General features: G+C 40.3%; 1 protein-coding gene and 1 long non-coding RNA gene across 4 annotated transcripts in view; one reads left to right on the top strand and one right to left on the bottom strand.

Annotated features, from left to right (window-relative positions):
• Positions 1-27,855, top strand: part of Klhl32 (kelch like family member 32) — a 210,721-nt gene that overhangs the window by 17,762 nt on the left and 165,104 nt on the right. For all 3 annotated transcript variants that reach the window (XM_060386069.1, XM_060386068.1, XM_060386072.1), the window contains exons 2-3: positions 21,209-21,293; positions 27,386-27,566. In XM_060386069.1, the coding sequence (XP_060242052.1) occupies positions 21,271-21,293; positions 27,386-27,566 (204 nt within the window). In that variant the 5' untranslated portion in view covers positions 21,209-21,270. The remainder of the gene's footprint in view (positions 1-21,208; positions 21,294-27,385; positions 27,567-27,855) is intronic.
• LOC132654774 (uncharacterized) lies at positions 273-27,414 on the bottom strand. The gene is made up of 3 exons (XR_009592490.1): positions 27,278-27,414; positions 4,268-4,323; positions 273-1,538 (listed from the first exon to the last, which is right to left on the bottom strand). It is a non-coding gene; the product is annotated as an uncharacterized LOC132654774 (long non-coding RNA).

Below are 27,855 nucleotides of genomic sequence, written 5' to 3'. Positions count from 1 at the left end.
TGGTCATGCCGACAGCAGCGACAGTAACCAGCACTTAAATAATTGAAAATGCTACCTGTGAAGCATGCATGGATGCAAGATGTCAGAATAAAAGACGCCTCCTAAATTAGCCTCGACAGTCATGAAGTGATTTTGCTCTTATTTTATTCACATCACCTGGACAAAGCAATGCTGCTTGTGGATGGTGAACTTCATAGAGATTAAACCTTTTTAGATTTCTTTACAAATAAATTCATGTTGTAAGATCTTGAAGAATGTCAGTTGAGGGTAGAAGTTAATTCTTTTAGAGTTCTTGGGTCATGAAAAGATCTGAGTGATGGTACTCTGAAGTGCCCCCTCTCTTTAGCACAGCACTAAAATGGTTGACTGTGCTCTGTGCTCACACTGTACCTTATGCTTGAGAATGTGCCTGCAAACCTACTGCTTCCCTTAGTTTCAATAGAAGTATTTGGGAAATGCTGTTTTACTCTCAAGGAGAAAGGAATGTTGGCTCATAAAGGCTAAATGATCTGCCAAAGTTATATGATTATATTATAACATATAACAGTTTTAAAGATTATATTAGAAGATAAGATTTGCCCTTGATTTTTCTAGTGCCTTTCAGTTCTGAGTGACAGGATCCACAGTGTGCTTTATGCACAGATGATGCTACAATGCTGTCTTCTTTAGCATAGTCTTTGGACCTAGTCTTTATCAGAGAAATCAACTATACCAGAAAGGCAATCTTTTAATGCCCGAAGAGGACTTTTCTTCGTTGGAAGAAGGATTGTCCCATTTCCTAAATTCTACGGTATAGCTGTAATGTGACACCTCTGTCCACTATAGATGGTTAAAGGGTGTGACGCTTGCCCTCTGATGAATAGTTTCCACATCTCCACACTAAACTGTCGTTAAGTTTCTCATCATAAGCTACTTTACATATTTTTATTAACTTGGGAAACCGTTCCTTTGGAGATTTGGTGTTGCTTCTGTGACTTTACTTTTGTTTTTATTTGTTTGTTTTTTATTCATTTATTTATTAAAATTTTGCTTCTTCATCCCAGTGCCTGGCTTTGTTAGCCCTTCATACTCGCTGTGGAGCATGCAAAGCTAAATTACCTATGATACCTTGCTGATTGCCATAATGCTATAAAATTTACAACTCCAAAGATATGGAAAGCCACTGAACATAAGGTTTTGGCAGGAATCCTGTCAAGTTCTGCAGGGTTGTGACATGTCTGCAAAGTTTCTGGCCCAGACTGGAAAAACAACAACACTTGTGGAGAGGATAAATGTTTATGGACATAGTTTTTGCCCAGTGGGCCAATGTCAGAGCAAAACTTTACTTTCTTGTATAGCATTGATAATGCCATATCTCAAAACAATAGCAGCAGCAGCAACAACAACAACAAAAACAAAAGTCAGCACAGCACCAGGTAATTCCTAAGAATCATGGGAATTTCTTGTGGCGTGGGTGTGTGCTGATGCGCTCCAGTCTGCTTTGCTGTAATACGCTGTTACCATGGCCGTAGTCATGCAGAAACACAGTGTATTTCCTCCTGTAAAGACATGGTGGATTTGTTTTTACCAACAGTGTTCAGCAGTTTCACTTACAGACTATAACAACATGCAAAAAACCTCTTGGTTATAGACTCGTACACCAAGAAAATTGGGGTTGATGAGGGATGAGTGCTACTTCGGTCACTGTGAAATTTTAAACACGGATTTGACAGCCTTTTATTCCCTAAGACACCTGCTCATTCCTCTGAAATGCATCATCCCACACCTCGAACTCACCCTAGCCTATTGACTGATCCATAAAAACAGACTCCACTCTGCTCCTCCTCCTCCTCCTCTGACTCATGCCAGAAAGTCATGCAGTTGAAAACATTTCTCAAATCAAAAAAAGGAAGGAAGGAAAAGAAAAAATCATGTGGAAAACCTTCTTGTCTCTAACTTGGGAATATTCTTTGGTATTTTGATGTTTGCATAATTGGTGTTTTCATGCTTTATGTCTTCAGAGCCTTCCCCAACTACAGAAACCAAGTGTCCATTGAGTTGCTCACATCTCATCATGCTTTTCTTGGTTCCTTGTAGGCACCCAGTGCTACCCAGTATTTCTTCATTTGTCTTTGTGCTGGTTTTCTTCCTACAGTGCCAGCTATGGGAGTGGAGACAATGTCGCCCTGTTTTAAACCACAAATCCTGTGTGGTGTGATTAGGAATTGATGGATATTTTCAAATAGATGAATATTCCTAAAATCTCCTGTAGTTCCCCCCACCGGGGTCCTGTCTCCATCACTCTAGGAGATTACTCGTCTCCTCTAATTCTCTCCAGCATCCTTTATAGCTGTTTTCACTGGTTCGCTCAGATTCGTGGCTTAAAGTCCATTTATTTGCTTCCTCAAAACAATTCTTTCACAAAATGTTGACTAAATTACTATTTGGTAATTATACTTTAAAAGAAGTTTTCTACTTGACTGAACATAATTATATATTATTTGTTTATACAATTCGTTGGTGGCATCTTTTACTTAATTTTATGAGCTAGTGTCTTAAGAGTCTTCTCCTGAGACTAATGATTTTTGCTTTGTAATCTGAGTTTCTAAAGCAGTAAGATTCCAGATTCAAAGCCAGGCTGGATAACTTAATAAGATCATGCCTGAAAATAAAATTAAAAAAAAAAAGTAAAAACCTGTCCTGTTTCCTTGAGATCCTAGGCTCAACCCTGGATATAAGAAAAAGAAAAGAAGAAAATCCTAGAGTAGTTGCTCTTGTGATTCAGAAAGCACAGCTCTCCTATTTTTATTCTTCCCTAAGTTTGAATATTTCTCAGAGGTGCTAGAACTGAGGAAAGGAACCTTGTGTTTTAGTTGCTTTTCTATTGCTGAGAGGAGGCACCAAGTCCATTTATAAAAGAAAACATTTAATTGGGGCTTGCTTACAGTTGCAGAGGGGAGCATCATGGCGGGAAGGGTGGTAATTGGGCAGGCAGGATGGTGCAGAGCAGACACTGAGAGCTCACGTCTATCCACAGCAGGAAGCAGGGGTGGGGAGTAGGGCAGAGACAGAAGATGGGGTCTGGCGTGGGCTTTTGAAACCGTAAAACCTACTTCCAGTGACACACCTCCCCCAAGAAGGCTACACTTCCTCATCCTTCTTAAACAGTTCTACCAAGGAGGCCCCAAGCGTTGAATGTGTGTGTTGGGGGTGGGGGGCATTCTCATTCAAACTGCTACACTGACTTGCTACTGAGTTTTAGAATCCAATACACTGACTTTAAAATCTGTTGCTCAAATAATATTGTATTCCCCTTGGTAACTGAAAGTTTGATTTTCACGTTTCAAGTGCACGCTACAAAGTACCTTGTGTTGCTGTTTATTTATTTTAAAAAGAAAAATATTGTCCTGAAACTGAGGACACAGTGGAAGATATTTTTGTCAAGAATCAGGTATTTAGGGATTTGTTTTTTGGATTTTGTAAATTTTTTTAAAAGTTAAAGTTTATATTGGAAAAAAAATAAAAACAAAAACAAAAATAACAGCAACCCCCACAGAGGCCTCCACAGTACAGGAATGTTTCCTCAGAGGCCCTTCTGTAGGGGCCATCTCGCTCTCTCTCTAAAGCAGCTTTTCTCAATGCTTCTTTGTTGTGCTGATCTTGGGTCAGGGGCTCCTTCAGGCTTCAAGGCCTGGGCCTGGGTCAAGGCTTTAAGACAGTGTTACTTTAAAAGCAAAAATGAAGTGGAGTTTCTGTGCTTTGCTCTCTTGAGGTTGTTAAAATTATGAACACATTTTGTAAAGGATTGAGGGTACATTTTTCCTGAGAGGAACACACATTGGAAGGTGTGTAAAATCCCTACACGTGTGTTAAAAAGTCCATTAATTGCCCAGATAAGAGCAATGTATGTACAGCGCATCTCTTGGTGAGCCTTCCAGGAGCCAGCCGCACCTTAGCGCAGGACTAAGGCACATGGCCGTCCCTGCAATGCAGTTACAATTGTGGTCCCTTAACACAGAGCTCAACCCAGGCAAAGGAATTCAAGCTCATGCCCTTGTCCCTTCTTCTACCTGACATCTTTTTCACTAAGAAGAAAATTATGGTTTAAGTGACACCTTTTATCATTTGTCATGCTAATAATATAAAAAGCCAGACACTTGCTTTACAAAGATTTTTAAATCATACTCCTTGGTGCGCATTCATGGAATATAGAATCATTTAAAGGCTGAATGAGTGAATGAGTTAGTGAGAATATGAATGAATATGTAGTTGGTGGATGGTTACTTACAGCCTTTTGCGATGCAGCCAGGTCCTGTCTGTTTTCACAGGAAAGCAGTATTTTGTCTGAGAGAAATAGAATGTTTGTGACATGAAATGTATGCTAACATTGCTAAGTAATTAGATAGGTTAATGCATCTTCTTCACTGTAACCATTGATGTTAGGAACACACCAAGATGGACAATTAGATCAAGAAAAACAGGGAGGCTTTCTGAGTGGCCTACATCAAGGTTTTGCAAGCTTTGCAGTAACGGATTAAACAGTATCTTAAGCTTTGTGGGCCAGATGGTCTCATACTGCTGCTCAGCTCTGTTGCTGCGTGAAAGCAGTCACTCAACTGCGATGGATGGTTGATATTAACCATCAACTGGACTGGATCTAGCCTCGCTAAGCCAGGTATCTGTGCTTAATTAAGGCAGGCGGGCAGCGCCATTTCATAGCCTGTGGTTTAATACTGAGAAAACAAACCAAGCACCAGCGTCTGCCCAGCTCTGACTACGTAACCGACTGTTTCAGGGTTCTGCCTCCTGGATTCCCCGGCAGTGAAGGACCGTACTCCTGCACTGTGAGTCAGAATGAGTCCTCTCTTGCTTATGTTGCTTTTGTCAGGTACTTTGTGGCGTCCATGAAAAAAATACCTAATAAACAGTTGATATAGCAGCGTCCTACTCAAATTTCTAGGTAGAGGACTGGCCACTAAACCTAGTCTTTGCAGTCAATCACTCCCTGTCCACAGTTTTAGAATTTCTGTGTAAAGTATAGTGTTTGTTACGAAAAGATTTTTGCATGAGTTTCTTAATCCTAGCCAGGTAGACTAGGACAAAAAGTAATCCAGTTTGTCACCCAAGCTGAGAACTTACATGAGCCAAGAGGATTCTGTGGCTCCCCACCTTATCTTCCTTTGGCTGTGTCAAACAGGTGACAGCTCAGGTAAGCCCTGAAGCATCAGTTAAGTGGAGAAAGTGATAATATGTCAATATGTCATAGTGACTAAGAAAGTTGATAAATGGGTGACCAGGACATTTCACATCTCACATTTTACTTTGGATTCTATAATATCCTATATCTGTGAGGTGACAGTGGGGAAATGGGAAAGTACAATTTGTGCAGAGTTCTGAAGATAGAGGACTTTGGGCCTTATATGTTAAGCTTCATATATAGCACAAATATACTTTCCACGTTATAAGTAGTTTAAAATCACTGTCAACCACATATGAACTCACAAAGACATGCATAGGGCTTGCATGTGTTCGAGCCAGATGGTCCCAGCAGTAAGAAGACGAAAAGTGGACGCGAGCTCCCATCCTTACCAAGAAGCTATCTCCTATTGGCATTCGTTTGTAAAGGAAACATTAGTTTTCTCCACTGGGTTTTCACTGGGTTTATAAACCACACTTGAGGGTAGGCCCCGTGGCTAGCAGTGGATGGCCAACACAAAATGAACTCAGTGGTGTTTTTGTAGATTTTTACCTCACATCTCTTTGTTTGGTCGTTTTCTTAATCTTACCGGTCTTTTGCTTGTATTTTATGGTTTTCAATTTTGTGGGTTTATACTTCTGTTTATTTTATACTTTGGTTTGTTTGTGGGTGGGTGTGTATGTGTGTGTGTGGAATTGAGAGAGAAGGCATGGAATTGGGAGGGGTGGAGGATCTGGGAGGAGTTGGGAAAAGGGAAACCATGATCAGAATATATTGGATAAAAATAATTATTTTCAATAAAAGTAAAATTTTAAAGTAAAAAATTACTATGACCCAGTATAAGCATAAAATGGGCAGATTTCTAATTAAATTTAAAATGTATTTTATAATTTTTATTAATAATAGAAGAAGGGACAGAGTCAGATGCAGATAGGCTCTGCTTGTATGTACAGGAGACTTCCGAAGCCTGTAGAAATAGGGAGGCCAGACGGAGTTAAGGCAAAGGAAACAGCCGGGACTGCATGACATCACCAGTGGCCTCATGCACATGAATTTGGACTAAGGTTTCTATGGTGTCGGTGACCAACTCGGCATTGTCTGGGGACAGTGGCAGGAAGAAAGCTTATTATATTGCTTTGTGTCAAGTTCTAGGTCTCCTTGAATAGGCACCAAAAAAGTGGGGGGGATATTGGACTGAGTTCTCTTTCATTGCCCTCCCAAACCTTAACCACTATGCTTACTATCTAGCTGTGCGAGGCAGGATTAGGAAAGAAATGAAGGCAGATTTAAAAGTAAGGGGATAGTGTCTTCCCGTTCACTATCAGAGCTCAGAAATCATTATCATCAGGATAATATTTAATGTGTTCTAGAAACAGTATGTACTTTGGATATCTAATTTAGTTGTGTATCTTGTGAATTGCATTAATTCTAATTCATCGAATTAAATTGTATAGTTTGAGAATTGTTTGTTTATAATTTAGTTTTATTTTGACAGTTATGTTCCTATGGTTTCAAGAATCAGATCATTTTCCTTATGTGGAAAAATAAACAATGTAATATGATTCCTTTCGCTGTTTCTTTAGATATTTACATTACTATTTCCCAGTAACATGCTTATGGTACCACTTACATGGTTCTAGATTTTTTTGTGTTGCATCTATAGATTTTCAGGTGGATGAATCTGTTACACATTCATCTCTATTCCATAGATTTAGATACCCTGCTGTATTGGGTTGCATCCAGTTTTCTGAATTTTTCTTGGCCTCTGGTTTAGCCTAGAAGCTGCACTTGTCTAGAGGATGTCTGTAATCTCACAGGAATGCTTTTCTTTCCTGGAGTATTTTCAGTTTTCTGATCAGTGTTTTTCGGTTACTGCTGGAGGAAGTCCCCTGGCCATCCTTGAAATGCTCGAGTGTGATGTTCTTCCTAGGTATGCTTTGGGGCTTTTCCGTTGTTGTTGTTCCATGTTGAATTTTTTCCCCATTAATTTATTTATTTAATCACTTTACAGTCTCCTCCTAGTCCCGCCCTCATGCCCCCTCCCCCTACTTCTTCTCAGAGAAGGGGAGAGCCTGCATGGGTACCAATTCATCCTGACACATTCTTTTCAAGACACCTAGGGATTGATTCTGTCCTTTCTGCTATTCAAGTTCTGGTTTCCTAAATCAAGTCTTCTTCTTTTTTCACTTCTTTCAGAATATCTCCTCATGTAGTTGGAAAACATCCTCTAGTAGTTTCCTGGAAAAATTACTTTAAGAGATAATTGTGTACTTGGCCAGAGTGAAGCAACTTTATTGTTCTCTAAATTGATTTGGGTATAAAAGTCTATATTGGTTATTTATTTATTTGTTTGAGCTCTGCCACTGAGCTTTTCTCCCAGCCAGTAAGTAAATATTTAATTTTCTTTATCCTTTCAAAAAGTTTTTTCCTGTTTCTTTGCTTTAGTGCCTCTTGTCATCATCCTCTTCTTCTTCCTTTCCTCCTCCTCCTCTTTTTGAAGCTTTTATTAATTCTTGGGTATTTATTCATAATCAAAGCACAAACAAGCTGTCCCCAGCACACAGAGTGGAGGGGATGGGGTCAAGGATGGAGATGGAAGTGGCTAACCCAGGGTTTTCATGTAAAGCCATCGTAGTGAGCTGTGTGGTTAGGGGTCCTACGGCAGCTGAGGGCTACGTTAGATTCTTGTTCATTTAGCCCCTGGGAATAATATCAGTTCTCAGTGCTGCTGGCACTCTGGCGTCTGGGTGGGAAATGAGAGCTGAGAGTCTCCACCAAGGCTGAGGAAGCTTGCACTGCTTCCTCTGGTTTTCACATCATAAGCACATCCTACTTCCCAGAGACATGTTTGTTTAATTCCCTTGTGAGAGCAAAATCGGATACACCAGTGGAGTGGGGCATAGGAGTCGAAATGCAGGTGAGGGAAGAGAGGCTGAGACAGTCTGTTTCTGAAACACATTTCCTCATAGTTTTCCTATTTTTAACTGTCCCAGTCAGTTTTGGCTGCAGTGACAAATTGCCATAGACTGAGTTGCTTAGACACAAATATTTATATCTCACCACCCTGGAGGCTGGGAAGTCCTACCAGTAAATGCTGGCAGCTTTGGTGGCCGGTGAGTGCCTGCTCCTGCATGCAAATGGAGGTCTGCTTGTACCTTCACCTGGTAGACAGTAGATAAAGATGTTCTCTCCTGCCTCTTTTGTTGAGAGTTTCTTACAATATATTTTCATCAGATTCAACTATCCTTTCCAACTACCCCTAGATTCACTCCTTTCCCTACCACTCTCACTTTAATATATATGTGTATATATAGTGAGTAATATAATTACATCATTTCTTCATTCCCTTTCTTTCCTCCAAGACATCCTATGTGCCCATCCCCTTACTTAAAAAAAAAAAATCTTGGTCTTCTTTTCTTTAACTGTTGTCACATATATGTGTATCTGTACATGCGTATGAGTATGTGTAATGACATATATGTGTGTGTAAAATATGTCATATATATTATATGTAGCATATATATATTCCTAAATACACAATCCAATCTGCTTAGCGCATTATTACTTGAATGCATGTTTTCAGAACTGACCATTTGAAGCTGAGCGTGGTGGCACATGCCTGTTATTCCAGGGTTCAGGGAGGCAGAGGCAGGCAGATCTCCATGAGTTTGAGGCCAGCCTGATCTACAAATCTAGTCCAGGACAGCCCACACTAGACTACACAGAGAAACAACACAACAAAACAAAAACCATGACGGACTATTTGATATTGAATAACCATTCGGGTGCTCTTCTCTGGGGGAAGACTATTTTTTCCGCTCTTAACATTCTTAAGTCACCTGTAGTTCTTTGTTAGGGAGAAGGCCCTGTGACGGTTCTCCCTTATACCTCAGTATATCTATGGGTGTCAGGTCATGTTTACACAGTCATAATGGTAAGACTTGATGGATGCAGCTTCCCTGACATTTTTAAGAGATACAACATCATGGTAAACTCCTGTTCCTCTGGCTCTTACAATCTTTCTGTCTCTTCTGTAATGATCCCTGAGCAGCATGGCCCAATAATCCTAAGGATGCAACAGTGGCATGCTTAACTTGGTAATAACCAACAGCTCTCTAATTGGACTTAAGACCCGCTTAACAAGAGACGTCATGCCTGATACTGGAAACCTACACAAGGCTAGTGAAGTGATAGATATTGGAACAGAACCTATAATCACCACTTTACTAAACATAATCCTAACAGCATTCTAAATATTAATACTTAAACCTGTAGATAATGTAGTTCTTACTCCACATGAAAGAAACTTTTCTTTGCAACAGATAGAGACCATTACAGAAAGCCACAGCCAATAAAATACAGAGCTGTGGAGCCCAGTCCCAAGTGATATGTCTACAACACTTACGTAACTTTCTGTTTCCTTCCTTCCTTTCTTCCTTCCTTCCTTCCTTCCTTCCTTCCTTCCTTCCTTCCTTCCTTCCTTCAATTCGTGGTTCTGAAAAACTAGCTATGAACTGCAACCTCTTCGTTGAATTGAAATCATTTGCTCAATGGCTTACAGGGCTCAGACAAACACTGGTGCATGTTAGTTTATTACAAAAGATATTCCAAAGGCTAGAGACAAAGATTGCACAGGTTGAGGTATGGGAGAGGCACAAATCAGCTTCCCTGTGCCAGCTTCTGGCAGTGCAGTTCTCTAGGAACATCTCACCCTGAAGGCCTGTGAAGCCTTTCCTTTGGGGTTTTATGGCTCATTCATGATAGGCATGATTGGAGCAAGGACAACCATGAAATGTTACTCGATAAACAGGGCATAATTGAGGGCAATACATTCAGGGCAGAAGCACAGTAAGGCCTTCTCCCTTCATTACTCTCTGTGCCTGGGACCCAGAGGTGAGAACAAAGAACTTCTCTATGGCCAGCTCCAAAATAGGAAGTCAGAGAAGGTAAGAACCACGAGGACCCAGAGGGGCCTATGGAGTCTGAAGTACCAATCAAGGACAGTACATGGACCTAGGTCCTCTACTTATAAGTAGCCGATAGGCATCTTAGGCTTCATGTGGGCCCACTAGTTAGCAAGTGGGGGATATATCTGACATGGTATGTGTTGCCTGCTTTCTGATCACGTCCCCCTGATGGGACTTCCATACCAGGCCACAGGGGAGGAAGATGAGCTCAGTCCTCATGTGACTAGATGAGCTGGGGAGTCTGGGTAGGGGGACTCCCCTATTCTGAGGAATAGAGGAGAGGGGATGCGGAAGAGAGGCTGAGACTGAGAGGAGATGAGGGAGGGGCCTATGACTGAGGTGTAAATTGAATTAATTAATAAAAAATGGGAAAAAAAGAACCATGTAGGAAATGGGAACTTCCAGGTCCTACAGCCTCTCTGCACTGTGGTGGAATATCACGCTGTGCAGTAACCTCCTGGAGGACCCTGTCCAGATCATCACATTAGCACACAGAGTTTGATCTGTAAACTTGCAGTGGCCACACCAACATTTCAGTCCACAGCACGAATCTCATGCCCGTGCCATCAAGGCCTGAGTCAAATATATTTTATGCATATAATTAAGAAATTGTATTTTTTTTCTTTGCATTTCCCCATTGTCAAGTTGGGACTCAATTTTCATGGTTTTGCGGAGTCAGTTATCATGCCCCCTGTTTCAATAATTTGTATAGCTGTTATCTCTTACTCTAATTGAAAGTGTATGTTCATTGTTGTTTTAGAATATTTTTATTATGGTATCAGTGCTGTAATTTCCTCAAATGAAGCATGAAGGAACATTTGTTTTAATTTTACACTCCCAGAATCAGTATGTGTATTGCAGTCAGTGTGCACACGTTAAGGAATGGATGCTTAACCTGCCATCTTAGGACCTTTCACTGGGTACCCTTTATATACCTTTTTTACTCTTTAGAAAATGGGGTTTTGAGAAGTTAAGTGACTCCATGAAGATCACGGAAGCAACCAGGATGTGTTTACTTCCCGGAACCACTTTACTTCCAGGCCTTTTATTTCCAGGAACCACTGTTACGGGAGGCTACTGTAGTGCGCCTCCAGGTTGCACAGGATCTTCATTTTACACAAGTGTAACATGGACTCCTATTTCAGAGTGTACTGTTTTTACATGGGAAGCCATCTGCTCTCCCTGCATCCTTCAGTGCTTCTGGGGTTAAGGGTTAACCTTTGTCCAGCTCTGTACTGGATGCATTTTCTTCTGCAGCCTTCCACCTTCAGCGTTCAGTTTGCCAAGCTCAGGTTCCCCTCCCTGCCAAAAGACTCTTTTAATTTGTACAGTGACAGGTTGCTGTAAGAATTGAATGGAAATCACGCCTGTGAACAGCAGCATTTCCTGTTGTCCTGTAGAGGCAAGCCATGCTCCAGCCTCCCAAAGTGGAGAGGTGGAGCATATTAATTCATGTTTTCAAGGTACAGCTCTAATTTTAGAAAAATTGAAATGAGAAAAAATTGTACAGTGAAGAAAATACCAGCTGTCTTATGCTGACATGCAAACATGAATGGCTTACCTTATCTTGTAGTTTGAAAGACCTTTTTTCTTACTTTTTTTTTTTTGGTTTGAAAGATCTTAAAGGGAGGCATTATTATTTTTTTGAGTGTCTAATTATACCTTGTTCAGTGGATATTGGGAACATATTAAACACTTAATATATCTTTGATGAATGAGCAATCCATGTTTTAAAATCCAGCATGAAAACCACTTTTCTATTTTAAAATTGCATTTGGACACATTTAGATCAGAAGTTGGGGAATGCTATACTATTTATTTTCTCTTAGTTAGAAGGTTTTCAATGATCAATGGAAATGGACCTGTACTGTCTGACTAAGGACTGTTTTATACAGTGTTCTTAATAAAATAAAATAATTATATTTATGAAGTACATTCTGTGTCATGTAGTTCAGTAACATATTATCTAAGTGACAAATAATTTATATATCTACTAGATATGTAATGCGCAGACCTACATTTTGCCATAAAGATTTAGAAGGGTAATTCTAAATTTAGTTTAGAATTTAAGTGGCAAGAGAGCTATATAAAATTCAATAAAAAAGTTTTCATGGAACATTTGAGAAAAGCACCTCAGGATGTTATAATTGCAGGTTAGGTTATTTTGACAAGACTGTGTAACTGATCCAAGCATTTCAAGTTTCTATTCATGGAATGTGATGAAGCTAAAAATTAAAGTCTGAACTGAAGAGGAGTGCGTCACACAGCTGGAGACCTACTCGCACAGCAGGTTTGCATTTGACTCAAAAGGTCTCCAACCACACGCGTTGGTGGGGTTTATCAGTGCGTTATCCTTGAGGAAATTCTGTATATGTAATATAACACTTTATTCGTTTAACTAATAAATTTAGCAATATAAATGGAAGCATAATTCAGTCCTCAGATCATCTCTCATCAAGATTGCACGTTTTCCATTTAAAATGGAAATATACTGTGCTTTTATTCTTTTTGCTTTTGAGGATATTTTTGGACAATAATAGTAGTAGTCCCTGAGGAATAGTTCAGAATAGTGAACACATAGATCTGGGTCCTGCTCATGCAAACAGCATCAGTAGGCAACTCACCTGGCAAGCAACAGTGAAACAAACAATGAGATGTGATTGGGACAGCCGTCAAAACTGTGGCTCTCCAGAATGAGTGGTTACTCTGCCTTCACACTGACTGGCAGAGGCAGGCTTCTGAGCAAAAGGGGCCTAAGGCAGTGTAGAGGATCCTTCCCCCAAGCAGGAATTACAAAGGGTGGTGGGTATGCTGTTGAGTCTGGTATAGATGCTATAGGGACATAGGGGAAAGCAGGGGAGTGACATTGGAGACACCACAAATGGAAGGCTAGGAAGTTCTGAGCAGTGACATTCTGAGCAGTTAGCAATGCCCTGACTCAGCTAACGCAGGTCATCATGGAAGGGTACATCTGCAAACTGTGCCCAGGAGCTGGGGCTATAGGTGACAAAGCACAAGAGCAGAAGGGATGGCTGAGGCACCACTTGCTGAGTTTGACTTCATCACTATAGTTTTAAGTAGAGCCGTGAGATGATCAGGTGGTATCTTAGTCACTGTTCTATTGCAGTGAAGAGACACGGTGACCAAGGCAACTCTAACAAAGAAAGCAATTTATTCAGGATTGTTTACAGTTTCATTATCATTATGGCATGGAACATGGCAGCAAGCATGATGCTGTAGAAGTAGCTGAGAACTTTACATCCTGCTTTGTAGGCAGAGAGAGAGAGAGAGAGAGAGAGAGAGAGAGAGAGAGAAAAGGAGGGAGAGGGAGAGGTTGACTGTCTTGGGATAAGAGGAAGCCATGAATGGGCTTTTGAAACTTTAACCCTCACCCTCAGTAACAAACTTCCTCCAACAAGGCCACACCTACTCCAAATCCTTCTAATTCTTTCCTACTCCTTGATGACTAAGTATTCAAATAGAGGAGCCTATGGAGGCCATTCTTATTCAAACCATCACGTTCCTCTCCCTGGCCCTCGTAGACCTGGAGATGTATCATGATGAAAAGAATGTCCAATTTCAAAAGTCCCCGTAGCCTATCACAATCTAAATATTGTTTAGATCTGTAAAGATCTGTAGTCTCTTCTGACACTCATGGAAATTTCTTAACTCTGGAAAGTCAAGAGCAGAAAGCGAATGGTATATTTCTAACATACATGGGCCAGAATATATGTAATCATTTTAAAAGGAAGAAAAGGGAGGATAGTGAGGAAATACTGGACCACAGTAAGACCAAAAACCGCAGGTCAAAATCCAAATTCTGTATCTCCATGTCTGTTGTCAAAGTGCTCTTCAGATCTTCAACTCCTTTCAGCTTTGTTGACTGAACTTCCTTTCTTGGGTTTGTTCCATTCTCTATTAGCAGCTTTCCTGGGCTCTCCAGCACATCATGACGTCACGTTCACAGCCTCACACAATGGCCTCTCTGAGCCTCCTTTGTGAGATGCAGCTTAATTTCTGTAGTTTAAATCTTTAATCAATAGAGCATCTGAGAGACTCAATTGAAAGGATGAAAATGTTATAGACTAGGCTCTCCTGCAGTCATATTATTTAAAATGACAGGCTTTATCTTATCCCTTGCCCATGTCCTTTCTCTTTCCTGTTTTTCACATCAATTAATAGCTTTGTGCATACCATGTAATGTATTGATTTTTGTTGCCTCTCTTATTCCAGACTGTAGACTGTTAAATTCATGGGGGCAGTTTATTTCATGTTTAATTCTTACCTTCTCAAAACAGCAACTCAAAGCATGTGTGTTTATATGAACACAGATTTATTAATAAGTGATTTTAAAATATAATAAAATAAAAATATATTAATAATTAGGAGTCTATTAACATAATTTTGAGAATATTGAATCCAATAAAAGAAAACCATCTCAGAATGATTTGATAGTAATCACGTCATATAACAAGATACTTCAGAAAAAAATTGGAATAGACTGCCTAATTTAGGAGCATAGTAAGAATGATGTCTTAGTCACTGTTCCATTGCTGTGAAATGATACCATGACCAAGGCAATTCTTACGATCAAAAAGATTTAACTTGGGGCTTGCTTCAGGTCTCAGAAGTTTAGCCTGTTTTCATCATGGCAGGGTGCATGCATGATAGCATGCAGTGAGGCTCTAGAGCAGTAGGTGAGAACTACATCCTGATCTATAGACAGACAGACAGAGAGACAGAGAGGCAGGCAGGCAGGCAGGCACTTGGGGTGGGGGAGAGAGGGAGAGAGGGAGAGAAGAAGAGGGAGAGAGAGAAAGGCTGACTTTTGTCTTGGCATGGGCTTTTGAAGCATCAAAGCTCACCCCCAGTGACATACTTCCTCCAACAAAGCCTTACCTCCCACCCTTTTAAATAATGCCACTCCCCCGTGACTGAATATTCAAATATACGATCCTGTGGGGGCAGTTCTTATTCATACCACCACAAACATCCCATGCTTTATTTCTCTAAATATTTCTGTTCTTTATCCAAAGTATCTGGTATGTACCCAGTCTTCAAAGTAGCTGCAATAATCCAGAACCACAAACAAGTGTGTAATGTCACAATGAGTGGACCGTTTTGTATATCTTAAGGTAAAAGGTTATGTTAGTTATAAATGTCTAGGTAGCTCCCTAACAATGTTGTTTCCCTCTTCTTGTCACAAAATGAACTTGTACATTTTTTACAGTTTGTTTCTTTAAAAGACTTAATATAAAGATAACATTATCATTCATAATTTATGTATCTACTTGTTTTTTTTAATACATTTTAAACAATGTTATTTGTTACTCATTTTGAAACATTCAAACAACAGAGACTATGGTGCACGCTTATAATCCCAGCACTCAGGGAGGCAGACGCAGGTGAATGAATCTCTGTGAGTTTGAGGCCAGCCTGGTCTACAAAGCGAGTCCAGGACAGCCAAGGCTACACAGAGAAACCCTGTCTCAAAAAACGAAAAAACAAAAACCAAAACAAAAGCTACAAAAATCTATACACAGTATAACAATCAGAAATAAGTCTCATTTACATTCACAGAGTTGCCTGCCAATTCCAACTGACTTCTGAGATTTAAGTCATATGTTATCATGACCTGACTAATAATTAATAATAATAATTATCTAGAGCATTACTAATGTTCTTTGGGAGTAATGATTTATGTCTCCAATACCCAAGCTGTACACATATTCAAGCAAGAATACATTCATTATTGGTCTCTTAGCTCAAGGAACAAAATATTATGTTTTCTTATTCCTTAAACAACAAAATTTTAGAACTATTTTCCTAGTATTGACATTATTACAAGTAATTTGGCAGTGGTTAAAATTGCATTCATGATCTTCCTCTGAGATTTTTTTTTCTCCTTTAAAACTATTATGGATTAAGATGATATAAAAAAAGATGAGTATTTGACATATTAGCTACATTAGCAAAATGTAAAATAAAAGAAAAATTTATCAACACACTTACCATCTCAGACAGTAATTATATAACTCATGTTTGTATAGTAATAAGGGAACTTAGCACATCTGCGTACTGAGACACTGTGACAAATAGGTGCAGTAACAATTTTGGAATTTTGGTTTCTTTAAAAGCAGGGAAATACTGTAAGCATACATTTTTGTTTTAGTCTCAGGTGTGGGTTATGGGGCAGCTGTGGACTGTCCACAGCTGCTGACTATGGTTTTCGTCATGCTGTAGCAGAAGCATGGTTTTGCCACCTGCAGATAATTTTTGTGATTGTGTGATGTTAGAATCCTGGGAACTTTTCAGAGGGCATACAAATTCTAGAGCCGTTTGGTGGTTGTTGGTCATTCAGAGGATGTGTTTATGGTTTGCTAGTAGCTGTGGTCAAAGAAGAAACAAAAGGAAAGAAGTTAGATTCATGGATTTTACTATTTTTTCTCTTCCCTCTATTTTCTTTCATATCTATTGATAGAGGATCAAACCAGCAAGATAAAGAGTGGGGAAAATAAAGAACCCACAAAGTAGCAAAGACTGGCTACAAGTGGCACCTCAATGTGGGGCTTCAGAATAAAGGATAAAAAATGGGAAATTTGATTTGAAATGCCATAGAAGAAATGTCAAGAGATGAAGGAATAATTTTTTTTTCAAGAGGCCCAGCTGCTGCTGGGATACGACCTGCTTTGCTCCCAGAGTTAGAAGAGGGTTGGCCTGAAATCACAAGATCACCACCAGCTTTCCCAGTAGTCCTACAGCATATGCCTGCCACAGGTGTGGAACATGGTTATGAGGAGACAAGATTCGTCCTATAGAAATGATAGACCTAAGGTGGTGTAAAGAAGTTATGGTTTCACATGGGATACATTCAGCTTATGTAAAAGAAATTTAAGTAACTGAGCCACTCAAAATAGAATTACTTCCCAAGACTGAAAGGGATTGGTAACAGCTATATTAGAGGCCTGTCGACAGGTACAACGGTTAACATGGCGGAGGGAAGAAGCTTGGGATATTGAAGAGCAAAACAGAGCAAGGGTGATGAATACAGTAAGAGATCAGTTGCTGGGTGAAGGGTGGCATGCTGATATACAAGAACAGATTCAGTTTGATGACATTAGTATAGAACAGTGTCACTTAGTGGCTTTAGGAGCTTGGGACAAAGTTGAGAAGCCTGGGAAAACATTCATCTTTTTTACAAAGATTACACAAGTCTCTGGAGAACCTTTAACTGATTTTTTCCAAAGATCAGTCTCAGCTGTGAACAAAGCTGCATTAGACCCTGACACAAGGCAGGCGTCTATAAAGACCTTGTACAAAATGCAAATACCATTTAAATGTAAAAAAGTCATTAGACTATTAAAGGCCCAAGCAGCACCTATGGGCAAATGGATAAGGGGTATCACCAATATTGGTTCTAGTGTGTACCATATTGATATAATAGGTCAAGCTATAGCTGGAAGTCTCCAATATCAAAATGCCCAGTGCTTCAATTGTGGGAAATATGGTCATTTGCAAAGAGAATGTGACCAAACCAAAAGCCTCAGATCTCAAAGTACTCAGTGTGTTTTATGTGAGAAATACAGTACTTTGTGCGGAAAAGTGAACACGTTGTTTCTAGGGGTGATGGTTTTCCTAAATCTCAAACAGCTAAAAAAAAAAAAAAGCCTAGGCTACTAGGAGTGTGTATATGATGCAGCAAAGGCTGCCACTGTGTTCGAAAATGCAATCCAAAAGAGATATTCAAGGTAATTTCTGACCTTCGGGAAATGGCCTTGGGGACCTGGCTCAAGCTGCCACAGCAAAAATTTTGAGGAAAAATAAAAACCCCACAAGATAGAATCAATAGTGCTTTGCTAACTTTAAATTTCTGAATGTTAATGAGAAAGGAAAAACAGCATCCAAGAGACACTGGATTATAGAAAAAAAAAATGTAGAATTAAATCAACCTGTATCCTATAAGAATGTGTTAACATCAGAATGGAAGCCAGAAAAAGTTTTGCGTTGAGAATGAGGATTTACTTATATTTCCACAGGAAATGAAAAGATGTGGATACCATCAAAACAGATAAAGATTAGAATTGAGCAGGAGCAGTCTCCTGGAAACCTTGGCAACTGACCTGAAAAGTGCTTATTTTATCGAAAGTGTCTGTTTATAAATTCCCACTACATCCAGCATAATTAATGGCTGAAAACAGAAGGGGGGAAATGTAGTGACAACTTTGGAATTTTTGTTTCTTTAAAAGCACAGAACTAGTATGAGAATATGTTTTCATTTTAATCCTAGGAGTGGGGATTTGGGCTGCTTTGGACTGTCTGCAGCTGCTGGCCATGATTTGCCTCATGTTCTAGCAGAACATGTTTTACCAGCTGCAGACAATTTCTGTGCCTGTGTCATTTGGAATTCTGGGAACTTTTCAGAAGTTGTAAATACTGGGGCTCCAATAGGAGGGGTTGTTTGGGGAGGTTGGTTGTGGTTTGCCAATAGCTGTGGTCAAAGAAGAAACAAAAGGAAGTAAATTAGATTCAGATTTTCCTATGTGCTCTCTGCCCTCTGTTTTTCTTTCCCTCCTATCTAGTGATGGTCAACCCAGGGGGCGAAAGGGTGGGAGAAAGCCCACACAGCAGGAAAATGCAGCTACAAACCAGTCTCTGAATGGAAATTTCTCTTTGAAAAGGAAAAACATGAGCTGTTTTAGAGCTTGTTCTCCATCTAATGGTTTTTAGCAATCGTTAGCTCAATATAATCCATTGATAAAGAGGTATGCTTTGCAGTGGAAAATTCTGAGCTCCTTCACTGCCTTGCTCATGCATAATAAGTACATGGCAGAGGAAAGTTCTCTTTCCTTCCAGAATCTGTAAAGCTGAGATGAGAAGCCGATTAAACAACAGCAGGATTTTAATGCATGCTTTCTTAACTATTTTTATAAGCATATTTTCTCCTTTGTGTTATTATGACATCAGTGACTTCTCTGTTCACAGAAAGGCTTCTGTGTTTAGTGCTTGGTCACAAAGCTCTTGAAGACATGTGAAGAAGGGGCTACCTGAGCAAAGAACCCAGAGAAGCCTGAGGAGAGATAGGTCAGGAGAGCACTTTTGTTATGCTGGTGGCCTCACAAAGTGGCCAAGGTTAAGAGTCCTCCAAGATGGTAGCTCTAGAGACAGATCAAGCTTTCCAGAGCTCATGGGGGAAGTTAAGAGCCACAGATTAGGGATGTTCCAAGGAGGGACAAAGCAGAAAAGAGGCTGTGGACGGATATGTCATGTCTGGTACACTGCCCTGTCTATGAAGCTGTTCATAAAACAATTGTATTTTCCCATAAATCTTAATTTTATTCCAATGTATTATACATACATATATATATATATATCAAGAAGAAAATATGTAGGAAAATAGTATTAATAAATAATAAGAAAACTTTTTTCTGTGGTGATATATTCTTAATCCATTTTGATTTACCTTTAAATGTTATGTTCACTTAATTAAACTATGTAGGAGGTCATACTTAGATTTTTTTTTTTTGAGAACTAATTTGCTGTGTTGACCTATGAACAATAAGTGTCTCTCTAGCAGGGAACTGAATTGAATTCATTTTTTGATTTTCCATCACACTGTTTGAAATGTATCAGATTAGATATATCCTCTAATGGTGAATTGTTCTAACCTCTAAAATTGTCTAAAATTCTCCATTTTCTGGATTATTAAAAGTATTTTTAAAATGTAGGATTTCAAAAAAACAAGATTTTTTTTCTACCCATCTGTAATAGGTACTCTTTTTCCATTTCAAATCTTAAGTGTATTTGATGTTATGCCATAGGGCTTATAACCCACATTCTGAGGGGGAACTGTAGCAATAATTGGTTGCTAAGCAAGTCTCTCAGCTAATTAAACAATGTGCCTAGAATTATTCTGACCGTCTGTGCTGCTCACCCGATGGAGCAAAAATGACACTCACTTCCGTTTTGTCAGTGCTTATACTAGAAACAAGTGAAAGAATATCCTATTTATAAAAATTAAAAAGAAAAGAACTACAAGGTAAAATCGTGTGGAATGAATGTTTAAAACAACCCAATATTCTGTAATAATGGAATACCTAAACAAATGATATATTAATTATTTCAAAGTCATACCAATTGCAGGTTTCCTTATAATATAATAAGGGCTGTATTTTAGTCAGATTACAAATGTTTTATTATATAATCCAGAAGTACAGTTTAACACATCTCTTTCATAAGCATTTTTAACCTGTTACTGCTGCTGTTCAAATTAAAAATTAAGACAGAAGGAAGCCTATTTGGCTTATCCAAATTTTAATTAATTTTGCCACCTGGGTTTGTACAAAATGCGAGGTAGACTCCTCTAATGAGAGTGAAATGAAATCGTGGACCAGGTCCCAGACTGTTCAGATAGTTTATTTTTCTGTTCAGAGTTCTATCACTGATTGAACACAAAGGCAAGGGTGGGCAGCCAGGGTGGATGGGAAGTGTGGACAGCCAAGGAGCCTCAGGCCGGACCAGCACAACTGCAGTCCTCGCTAAGCCTGAGGCTGCTGTGACAATCCAGTGTTCATTTCCGTCTCATTTTCATCCTCTCTGTGTGTTGCATTTTTGATGAGCTTTCAGAACTCTCTCCTTGAGTAGGAAAATATCTTTCTGTATATACTTACCCAACAGATACTCGGTTTAAACTTGACTTCGCTGATCAGGTTTGTAAGGAAACTTATTTTTCTGAGCATAGTATCTGTGGTTTGGATACTACTGTAGTGGTAGATTTTATAGTTTATGAAATCTTAATTGTTCCCTCTGACTATTTGACAGCCGTTAATGAGTCTCAGATATTTTGTACTTTCTATCCTTGAGTCTCTAGTAATGTAAAACACCTGAAAGTTTAGAGACATCAGGAGCGTGCGAAAGGAGCCTGATGAGGGGTGAGGGGATGCTAGACATCAGCATCCACATTCTACAGGCCCCTCCTTGGTATTCTGAAGCGTTAGGATCACGAACTCCTAGAAGGTCCTGTGCATTTGGCTCATTTTTCTTTTCTTTCTTATACTTTCTAATCCAGCTGGAATGCTTACGGAGTCTCCTGAAAGCTTCTAAGCCTGACTCTGAGGACCCAGCTGGAGAATGCCTTCCGAACACTGCCTCAGGTATGCACAGAAGGAGAATGCTTTTACTCAGGATAGTGAGGCTTAGACGTGGCATCACTGAGAACAAAAGCAGGAACTGAACACAACTTGACTGAATAAACAAAGCTGTCATAATTTTTTGGTTTGGGTATTTGGAACAAGGATGAACTTCTAAGACCTCTTGATCAAAGCTAGAAAAGCTTTATGATTCTCTGAATGATGCGTTTCTTGTTTGGGATGGTAATCCTTTGAGCAAAAGACAAATAACTATAAATGTTCATGATGAAAATGTTTAGAAAACTAATATTGAATATTGTCTTCTTTAATACGATCAGTTTGGGGAGGATTCAAAAATTCCTGATAATATCTTTTTAAATATTTATTTATGTAATCAATATTTGTTGAGCCAAACACTCAACTTGATGTAAAGTACCAGCTATGAATAATATAAAATTTGATTTATCCCTTCATGGATTGAGTACTCTATGGAAGAACCAGTTGTTAAACAAATAGCTACACCTCCTGCAATGCAAATACCATTGTGGAAAAGTTTCTGATGGAAAAGTCCAGTGTAAATACAGGAAAGAAGTATTCCTGAAATCCAAAGGATGGCCTGAGTGGAGAGAAGCTCTCAGGCAGGAGGGAGCTAGCTTCCCATTCCACAGTCTGAGAGGCAGCCAGGGAGAAAGTGTATGGCATTCATTCTGTCTGGAGGCAAGTCAGCGTCATCCAGATTCATGGCCCCTGGACCCTTTCTGAGGAAGCAGTCAAAATGTCTTCCGAAGAAAGATTAAGAAAGGTAGTAAAGGTGGGGGTTGTCTGTTCAATGTGGAGAATTAGGTGTCTCTGCTAAACAAAGCTTTTTCTGAAGCTGTTAGAGATGATCAGCTCCAAAATAAGTTCAGAACTGGTGGCATTGCCAGAGCAGGTGTAAGGCCTCTGAATGGCTCCTGTGAGTTTGTCACACTCAGTAATCCTCAGTGGGGAGTTAGCACATGTTGGTCAAGGACCAGCAGTATTTCTTATCATCAGGGATAGGGTACAGTTGATTTTAGCTACGAATTGTGCTAAACCTCTGACAGTGCATAAGGCAGGTCTGCTGAGCGAAAAACAACCTGTCTCAGGATATGGTGAATACCAAGGCCAAGAAGCCACCGTAGATCTGGGGCCCAGCCGGAGGAGTTAATGATGTGAACTCTTAGGCTGTTGATAGGAAGTACCTGAGGACTACAGTATTTGTACAGCACCACCTCAGACAAATTATTTTCTCCTTGATACCACAATCGGTGTCTGTTCTCAAAGTGGTTTCTTTCCCTCAAGTCTACCACTTGTATTAATCAGTTAACCGTCCTAAAGCCAAGTCCTTCACTGTGTGGTCACCTTCCTCCCCACTCTGACCCAGAGCCTGTCTCTTCTCTCCCTCTTTCATTCTGCCATTTGGAACTTTGGCAATCAGACTGTAAATTCTGCTGTGTCTCCCTTCTCAGCATAGACTCTTTATGGAAGGTCTGCCCAGATGCATGGCCCTTGGATGCATTGCTCCCTCAGCTGCCTTTCTCCAGGGAGCCTTCCTTCCACACAGCCACATGGTACCACCACAGACACAGCCTGGACCTTGCTGTCCTCGGTAGTCACTTAACTTTTGAAGTCACCCTCATTTCCTAGCTTGAAGGTTTACCTATTTCACTAGGGCTGTTATTTGACTTCATTGCTATATCTCCTCTACTAATCTAGCTAATTCACATTTCCACCAACTGTCTATTTCCTTTTCCTTAGCCATACCTCTTCTCTATTTTTTTCTTATTATTTTACCTTTTACTGAAATAGGTTTTTTTTCCATACAATATATTTTGACTATGATTTCTCCTCTCCCAACTCCTCAGAGATTCTCACTACCTCTCATTGGAAAACAGGCATCAAAATAATAATAATAATAATAATAATAATAATAAAACAAGGACAGAACAAACAAAAATAGAAGAAAAAGAGCCAAAGAAACATGTATATATGCAGACACACAAATGTTTATACACACAGGAATCCCATAAAAACACACACACACAAAACTAGAAGCCATAATATATACAAAAATTAATTTTATTACAGGGTCTTTTAACAACCTGTCCATGTAAATAAATACTATTAATGTATAAGAACATTTTTACCGTGTTGAGTAGTGTGTGAACATTAAAGTAGAAATCCACAGAACTTTAAATGTGAATGTAAGATGTAAAACTGTAGTGTTGTTTTAAAATTCCTATCTTAAAAGCTTTCTGAATTCAGCTAACTGAATGCATGAGAATAAGACCCTGGGGTTTCTGTGATCAGACTGTTCACGGTGAGCACTCACAGCAGCCGTCTGCACTAAGGCAGAGGCTCAGAAGGAGCAGAGCAGACACTCTTAGACGCGCATTCTGCATTCGATATATTGTGATCAGTCCCAGAGTGAAAGTTACAGGCCCAAAGTCATGATCAACCCCGCTTCCTGAGCCCTCATGAATGGATTCCCCACTGTTAGGTGGTTTGACGTGTCTGATGCTCATTCCCTGGCACTGCTGAACATCAGTCTGTGCTGGAGGAGTCTGGGCAGAGTCTGGGCTCCTCCAGTGGTCCAGGGACCGGAGTCAGCGCTGGGAGACGCAGGAGTGGTGGTCACCCTGGCAGCTTGATTGGAGTCACCTGGCACCCTTATGAGCTTATGGACTGGGAAATGGAATCATAATAGGAAGTGTGTATAAAGTAGATACATTTTACAACATCGAACAAAGAAACAGCACTGATTAATTTTAGTGATGCATTTTATGTAAATCAGTGTGTCCCAAATCATAATCTAAACATGTGCTCTACACAAAAGTATTAACAGGACACATTGAGTTCTTTTTTCATATCACGTTTGGCAGCTTGTGTTGTTCCACACTGACGCACACTTCAGTTTGTGGTAGCTTGTTTAGAGCGTGCAGCAGTCATGTGTGGCTTGTGGCTCTTTTTCTGTCAGTGCAGCTCTTGGGTCCCCAGGGAAAAAGGTACTTGTGTTTCACAGGGCGCCAGGGTACTTTCTGTAGTAGTTGTGAATTTTGAGGGGTACAGTTTTTTTAATAGAATTTTCCCAAGCTTAAGAAGATTCTCAGCATCTACCTCAACCCCCCACTGGGTGGAGCCTTTCAGAGGACTCTATAGGAGACTCCTGTTCTGTTCCCTCTCTTCCACCCTTCTGGTGTCCATCTTCTGAATGAGGATTAAGCCTCTTCCCTAGGGTCTTCCTTGTTGTTTAGCTTCTTTAGGTCTGTAGATTTTAGTATGGCTATACTATATTATGTAATATATATATATATATATCATATATATTATAAGCACATATATACTAATATTTGCTTATAAGTGAGTACATACCATGCATGTCTTTCTGTTTCTGGATTACCTCACTCAGGATGATCTTTTTAGGCAGCTCAGTCTCCATGTGGGTGGCCGAGTAAGGGGAGCAAGGGATGCCTCTGTCATGAACTCTGTTGCCTGCTGATCACTTCCCCCTAGCGATGTGGCCTTGCCAGATCACAGAGAAAGAGGATCCAGGCAGTCCTGATGAGACTTGATAAGCCCAGGGCAGATGGCAGAGGAGGAGAACTCCCCCTTTCAGTGGACTAGGGGAAGAGGGAGGGAGGGTGGTGATGAGAGAGGTTGTGGGAGGGGGCTTCAGTCGGGATATACAGTGAATAAATTGTAAAAATAAATTAAATATAAAAAAGAAGAGTCTCAAATGTGTATGCCACTTGAGAAATGTAGATCCTTCATCACATATTTCCCTAGCAATTTGGAAATCATTTGAAATAGTTTTTTCTCTTGTTTGTTTATTTCCCGGTAGTGGCATTGCTCTGACCTGGGAGGTGAGTTTGTTAATTTCCCATTTGTTCTAAGGGTTGAGGCAGCTAGTGGCAGGGGCATCTCTGCTTCCCACCTTCATTTTAGCGTGGTAGCCTTGGATTCGCGTTGTTCCCTGCATGTGACAGCCAGGTAAATGGAGTTCTTCTGACTGTCCTGGGAACTGGTGTGCTGCCACATTTACAGGGCGAGGCCTCGTGCAGCTTCCTATCTGAGAGATGAACTGGAACTGCTTTGAGAACACAGTAATCACTTGTTGCTGTTGTTGATCACCTTTATTTCTTGCCAAATGTCAAGAGTATTTATTTCTGCTTTTAAAGAATGCAGAACATATTGGTTTTGAAGCCTCTGGGCTCTTCTGCCAAGTGTTGTCTTAAATATCAGCGTGTGCTGTTCTTCAAGACTGACTTCTAGCTGAGCCAGTATGAAGAGTACCACTATTGTTCCAAGGCTCAGCTCCTCAGACTTCCCAGACTGCAGTTCACAGTTGCTCTCTCCCTGCCAGGATTTATTCTCGTTCAGCAGATATCTAAGTGAAAGTACTGATTCAGGCTTAATAATAGTAGAGATCATGTGCTAGGTCTGGAAGTAAGGGAACATTTTAAGGCAATTACTTCAATATATTCTTGTTCTACAAACAAAATTTTGAAATAAATTTATGGTGACATAAAAGAGGAGAAAGGAAATTATGAAGGTTTCAAATACAGCTTCTAAAATTACAATACTAAAAATCCATTTTCTGTTTTAAAACTTTAGTCCTCGTACATAGGAAGCCAGTTTTGAAGCTTGATTGCATGGCTTTATGATTATTGCATGCCACTGTGTTTTCTTATATTACTCGAAAGAGTTACTCTTGAGACTAAATTATGTAGGGCATAAATATAAAATTGATAAGAGCTTTTGAAATTTCTTCATCTTGGGCATACGTTTCGGAGACCTTTCTTTTTATTAAGTAATCAATCAATTAATTAATTATTTCAATTCACCGTATTTCTCAGGTGTAGTTCCCCCTTGTCTCCTCCCATGCCAACCCTCATCTCCTCCCATGCCCCTCCCCTAGTCCCTGATTGGGGAGGATCACCTCCCCTTCCATTTGACCCTAGTCTCTCAGGTCTCATCAAGGCTGGCTCCATCATCTTCCTCTGTGGCTGGTAAGGCTGCACCCCCCCACCATGGAGAAGTGATCAAAAAGCCCGCCACTGGGTTCAAGTCAGAGACAGCTCCTGCTCCACTTACTTGGTATCCTACTTGGAGACTGAGCAGCCTATGGGCTTCATCTGTGCAGGGGTCTATGTTTTCTCCATTCATGGGCCTTGGTTGGAGTATGGGTCTCTGCAGGCCCTCCTGGGTTCAGGTTTTCTTTTGGCTCTGTTGGTCTTGGAAACCTTTCTTACAAAGTACCATTTTCTTTTTTTAATCAGGAAAAGGAATTATATCATTATGTTCTTAACATTAGTTTGTTTTTTTTTTAAGTTCATGATCAAGAATTTTGGTATTCTTATCTACAAAACATAGATAGCAATAGTACCTTCTCTTGGGGTTACTAAGAAGATTAAATTTTTAGTTGTGATTAGTAATTATAACCCTTGCAGGATAGTTTGAATTTTTCGACATTTGTCATATGGTGTGTAATTTCCAAAGCTCCATAAGATGCTGTGGTTTCACTAATTTGGACTAGGGATGGTCGTGCACAGCTCTTTTGTTCCAACATTTGCTCAGGTTTCTTGTGCTTATCGGGCCAAACGTATCTGAGGGAGACACACAGTCTAAAGCTGGAGAAGGACAGAGTTGAGAGGGAGCCATAGATTAGGAAGTGTCCCTGTTCTCTCTCTCTCATGCAGGCACGCATGAATGCACACACACACGCGCACAAGTACACAAAGAATTTATGCTCAACTCACAAGTACATAAAGCTAGTTTTGCAAAGTACACACTGAAGAAATAGGGGCTCAGAAGCAGGCTCACAGGTTCACAGACACAGGTAAACATTCACAAAGTTAAACTCAAGAAACAGGATCTAGTAAGAGAGAGATGCCCCAGGACAGGGCAAAGAAAAGAATCAGAGAAAAGGAAAACAAACAGGCAAAAAAGCGTAGAGGGCAAACTTGAGAACGGAGGAGTCCACTCACAGTGTAGCAGAATTCAAGGGGCCTCCCCACAGCGAGAGGGTGCGAGAGCTCCTGGGAAGCAGAGCTGGTGGAAGGAATAAACAGAGCTTCGTTTGTTATCCTTTGTAGTATTCAAGAGATGCTGACGGGCCAGAGGCTGTGCCACTCGGAATCCCACAATGACACTGTCCTCGCGGCACTGAATCAGCAAAGAAGTGATGGTATCCTCTGCGATGTGACCCTGATTGCGGAGGAACAGAAATTCCATGCTCACAAGGCCGTCCTCGCGGCCTGCAGTGACTATTTCCGGGTAAGTGAAGGTGGATGTGTTTGTCTTCAGACGTCAATGCACGGAGGACAGCAGTGTGCCCTTAATTTTCCTCGGTCCTGAGCCAGGTGACGGTGCTCCGCAGATCTGTATTAGAAACCCGTGCTCCTTACTGGACAGCGTTGGGTCTGGCGCCCTGCTGGCTCGCTCGCTGGACTGGGCAGGGTGCCTGCGATGGGAAGCAGACATTTGCATCTGACTAGTGCATTTGGTTGGCATTTGGCAAGCGCTGCGTGGTGTGGCAGTGACACGTGTGACACATGAAGATAGG

This window comes from Meriones unguiculatus, chromosome 6, assembly GCF_030254825.1.
Source record: "Meriones unguiculatus strain TT.TT164.6M chromosome 6, Bangor_MerUng_6.1, whole genome shotgun sequence".
Classification (NCBI taxonomy): domain Eukaryota; kingdom Metazoa; phylum Chordata; class Mammalia; order Rodentia; family Muridae; genus Meriones; species Meriones unguiculatus.
The sequence above is the reverse complement of the archived record's forward strand: the minus strand, read 5'-3'. Positions and strand labels throughout refer to the sequence as shown.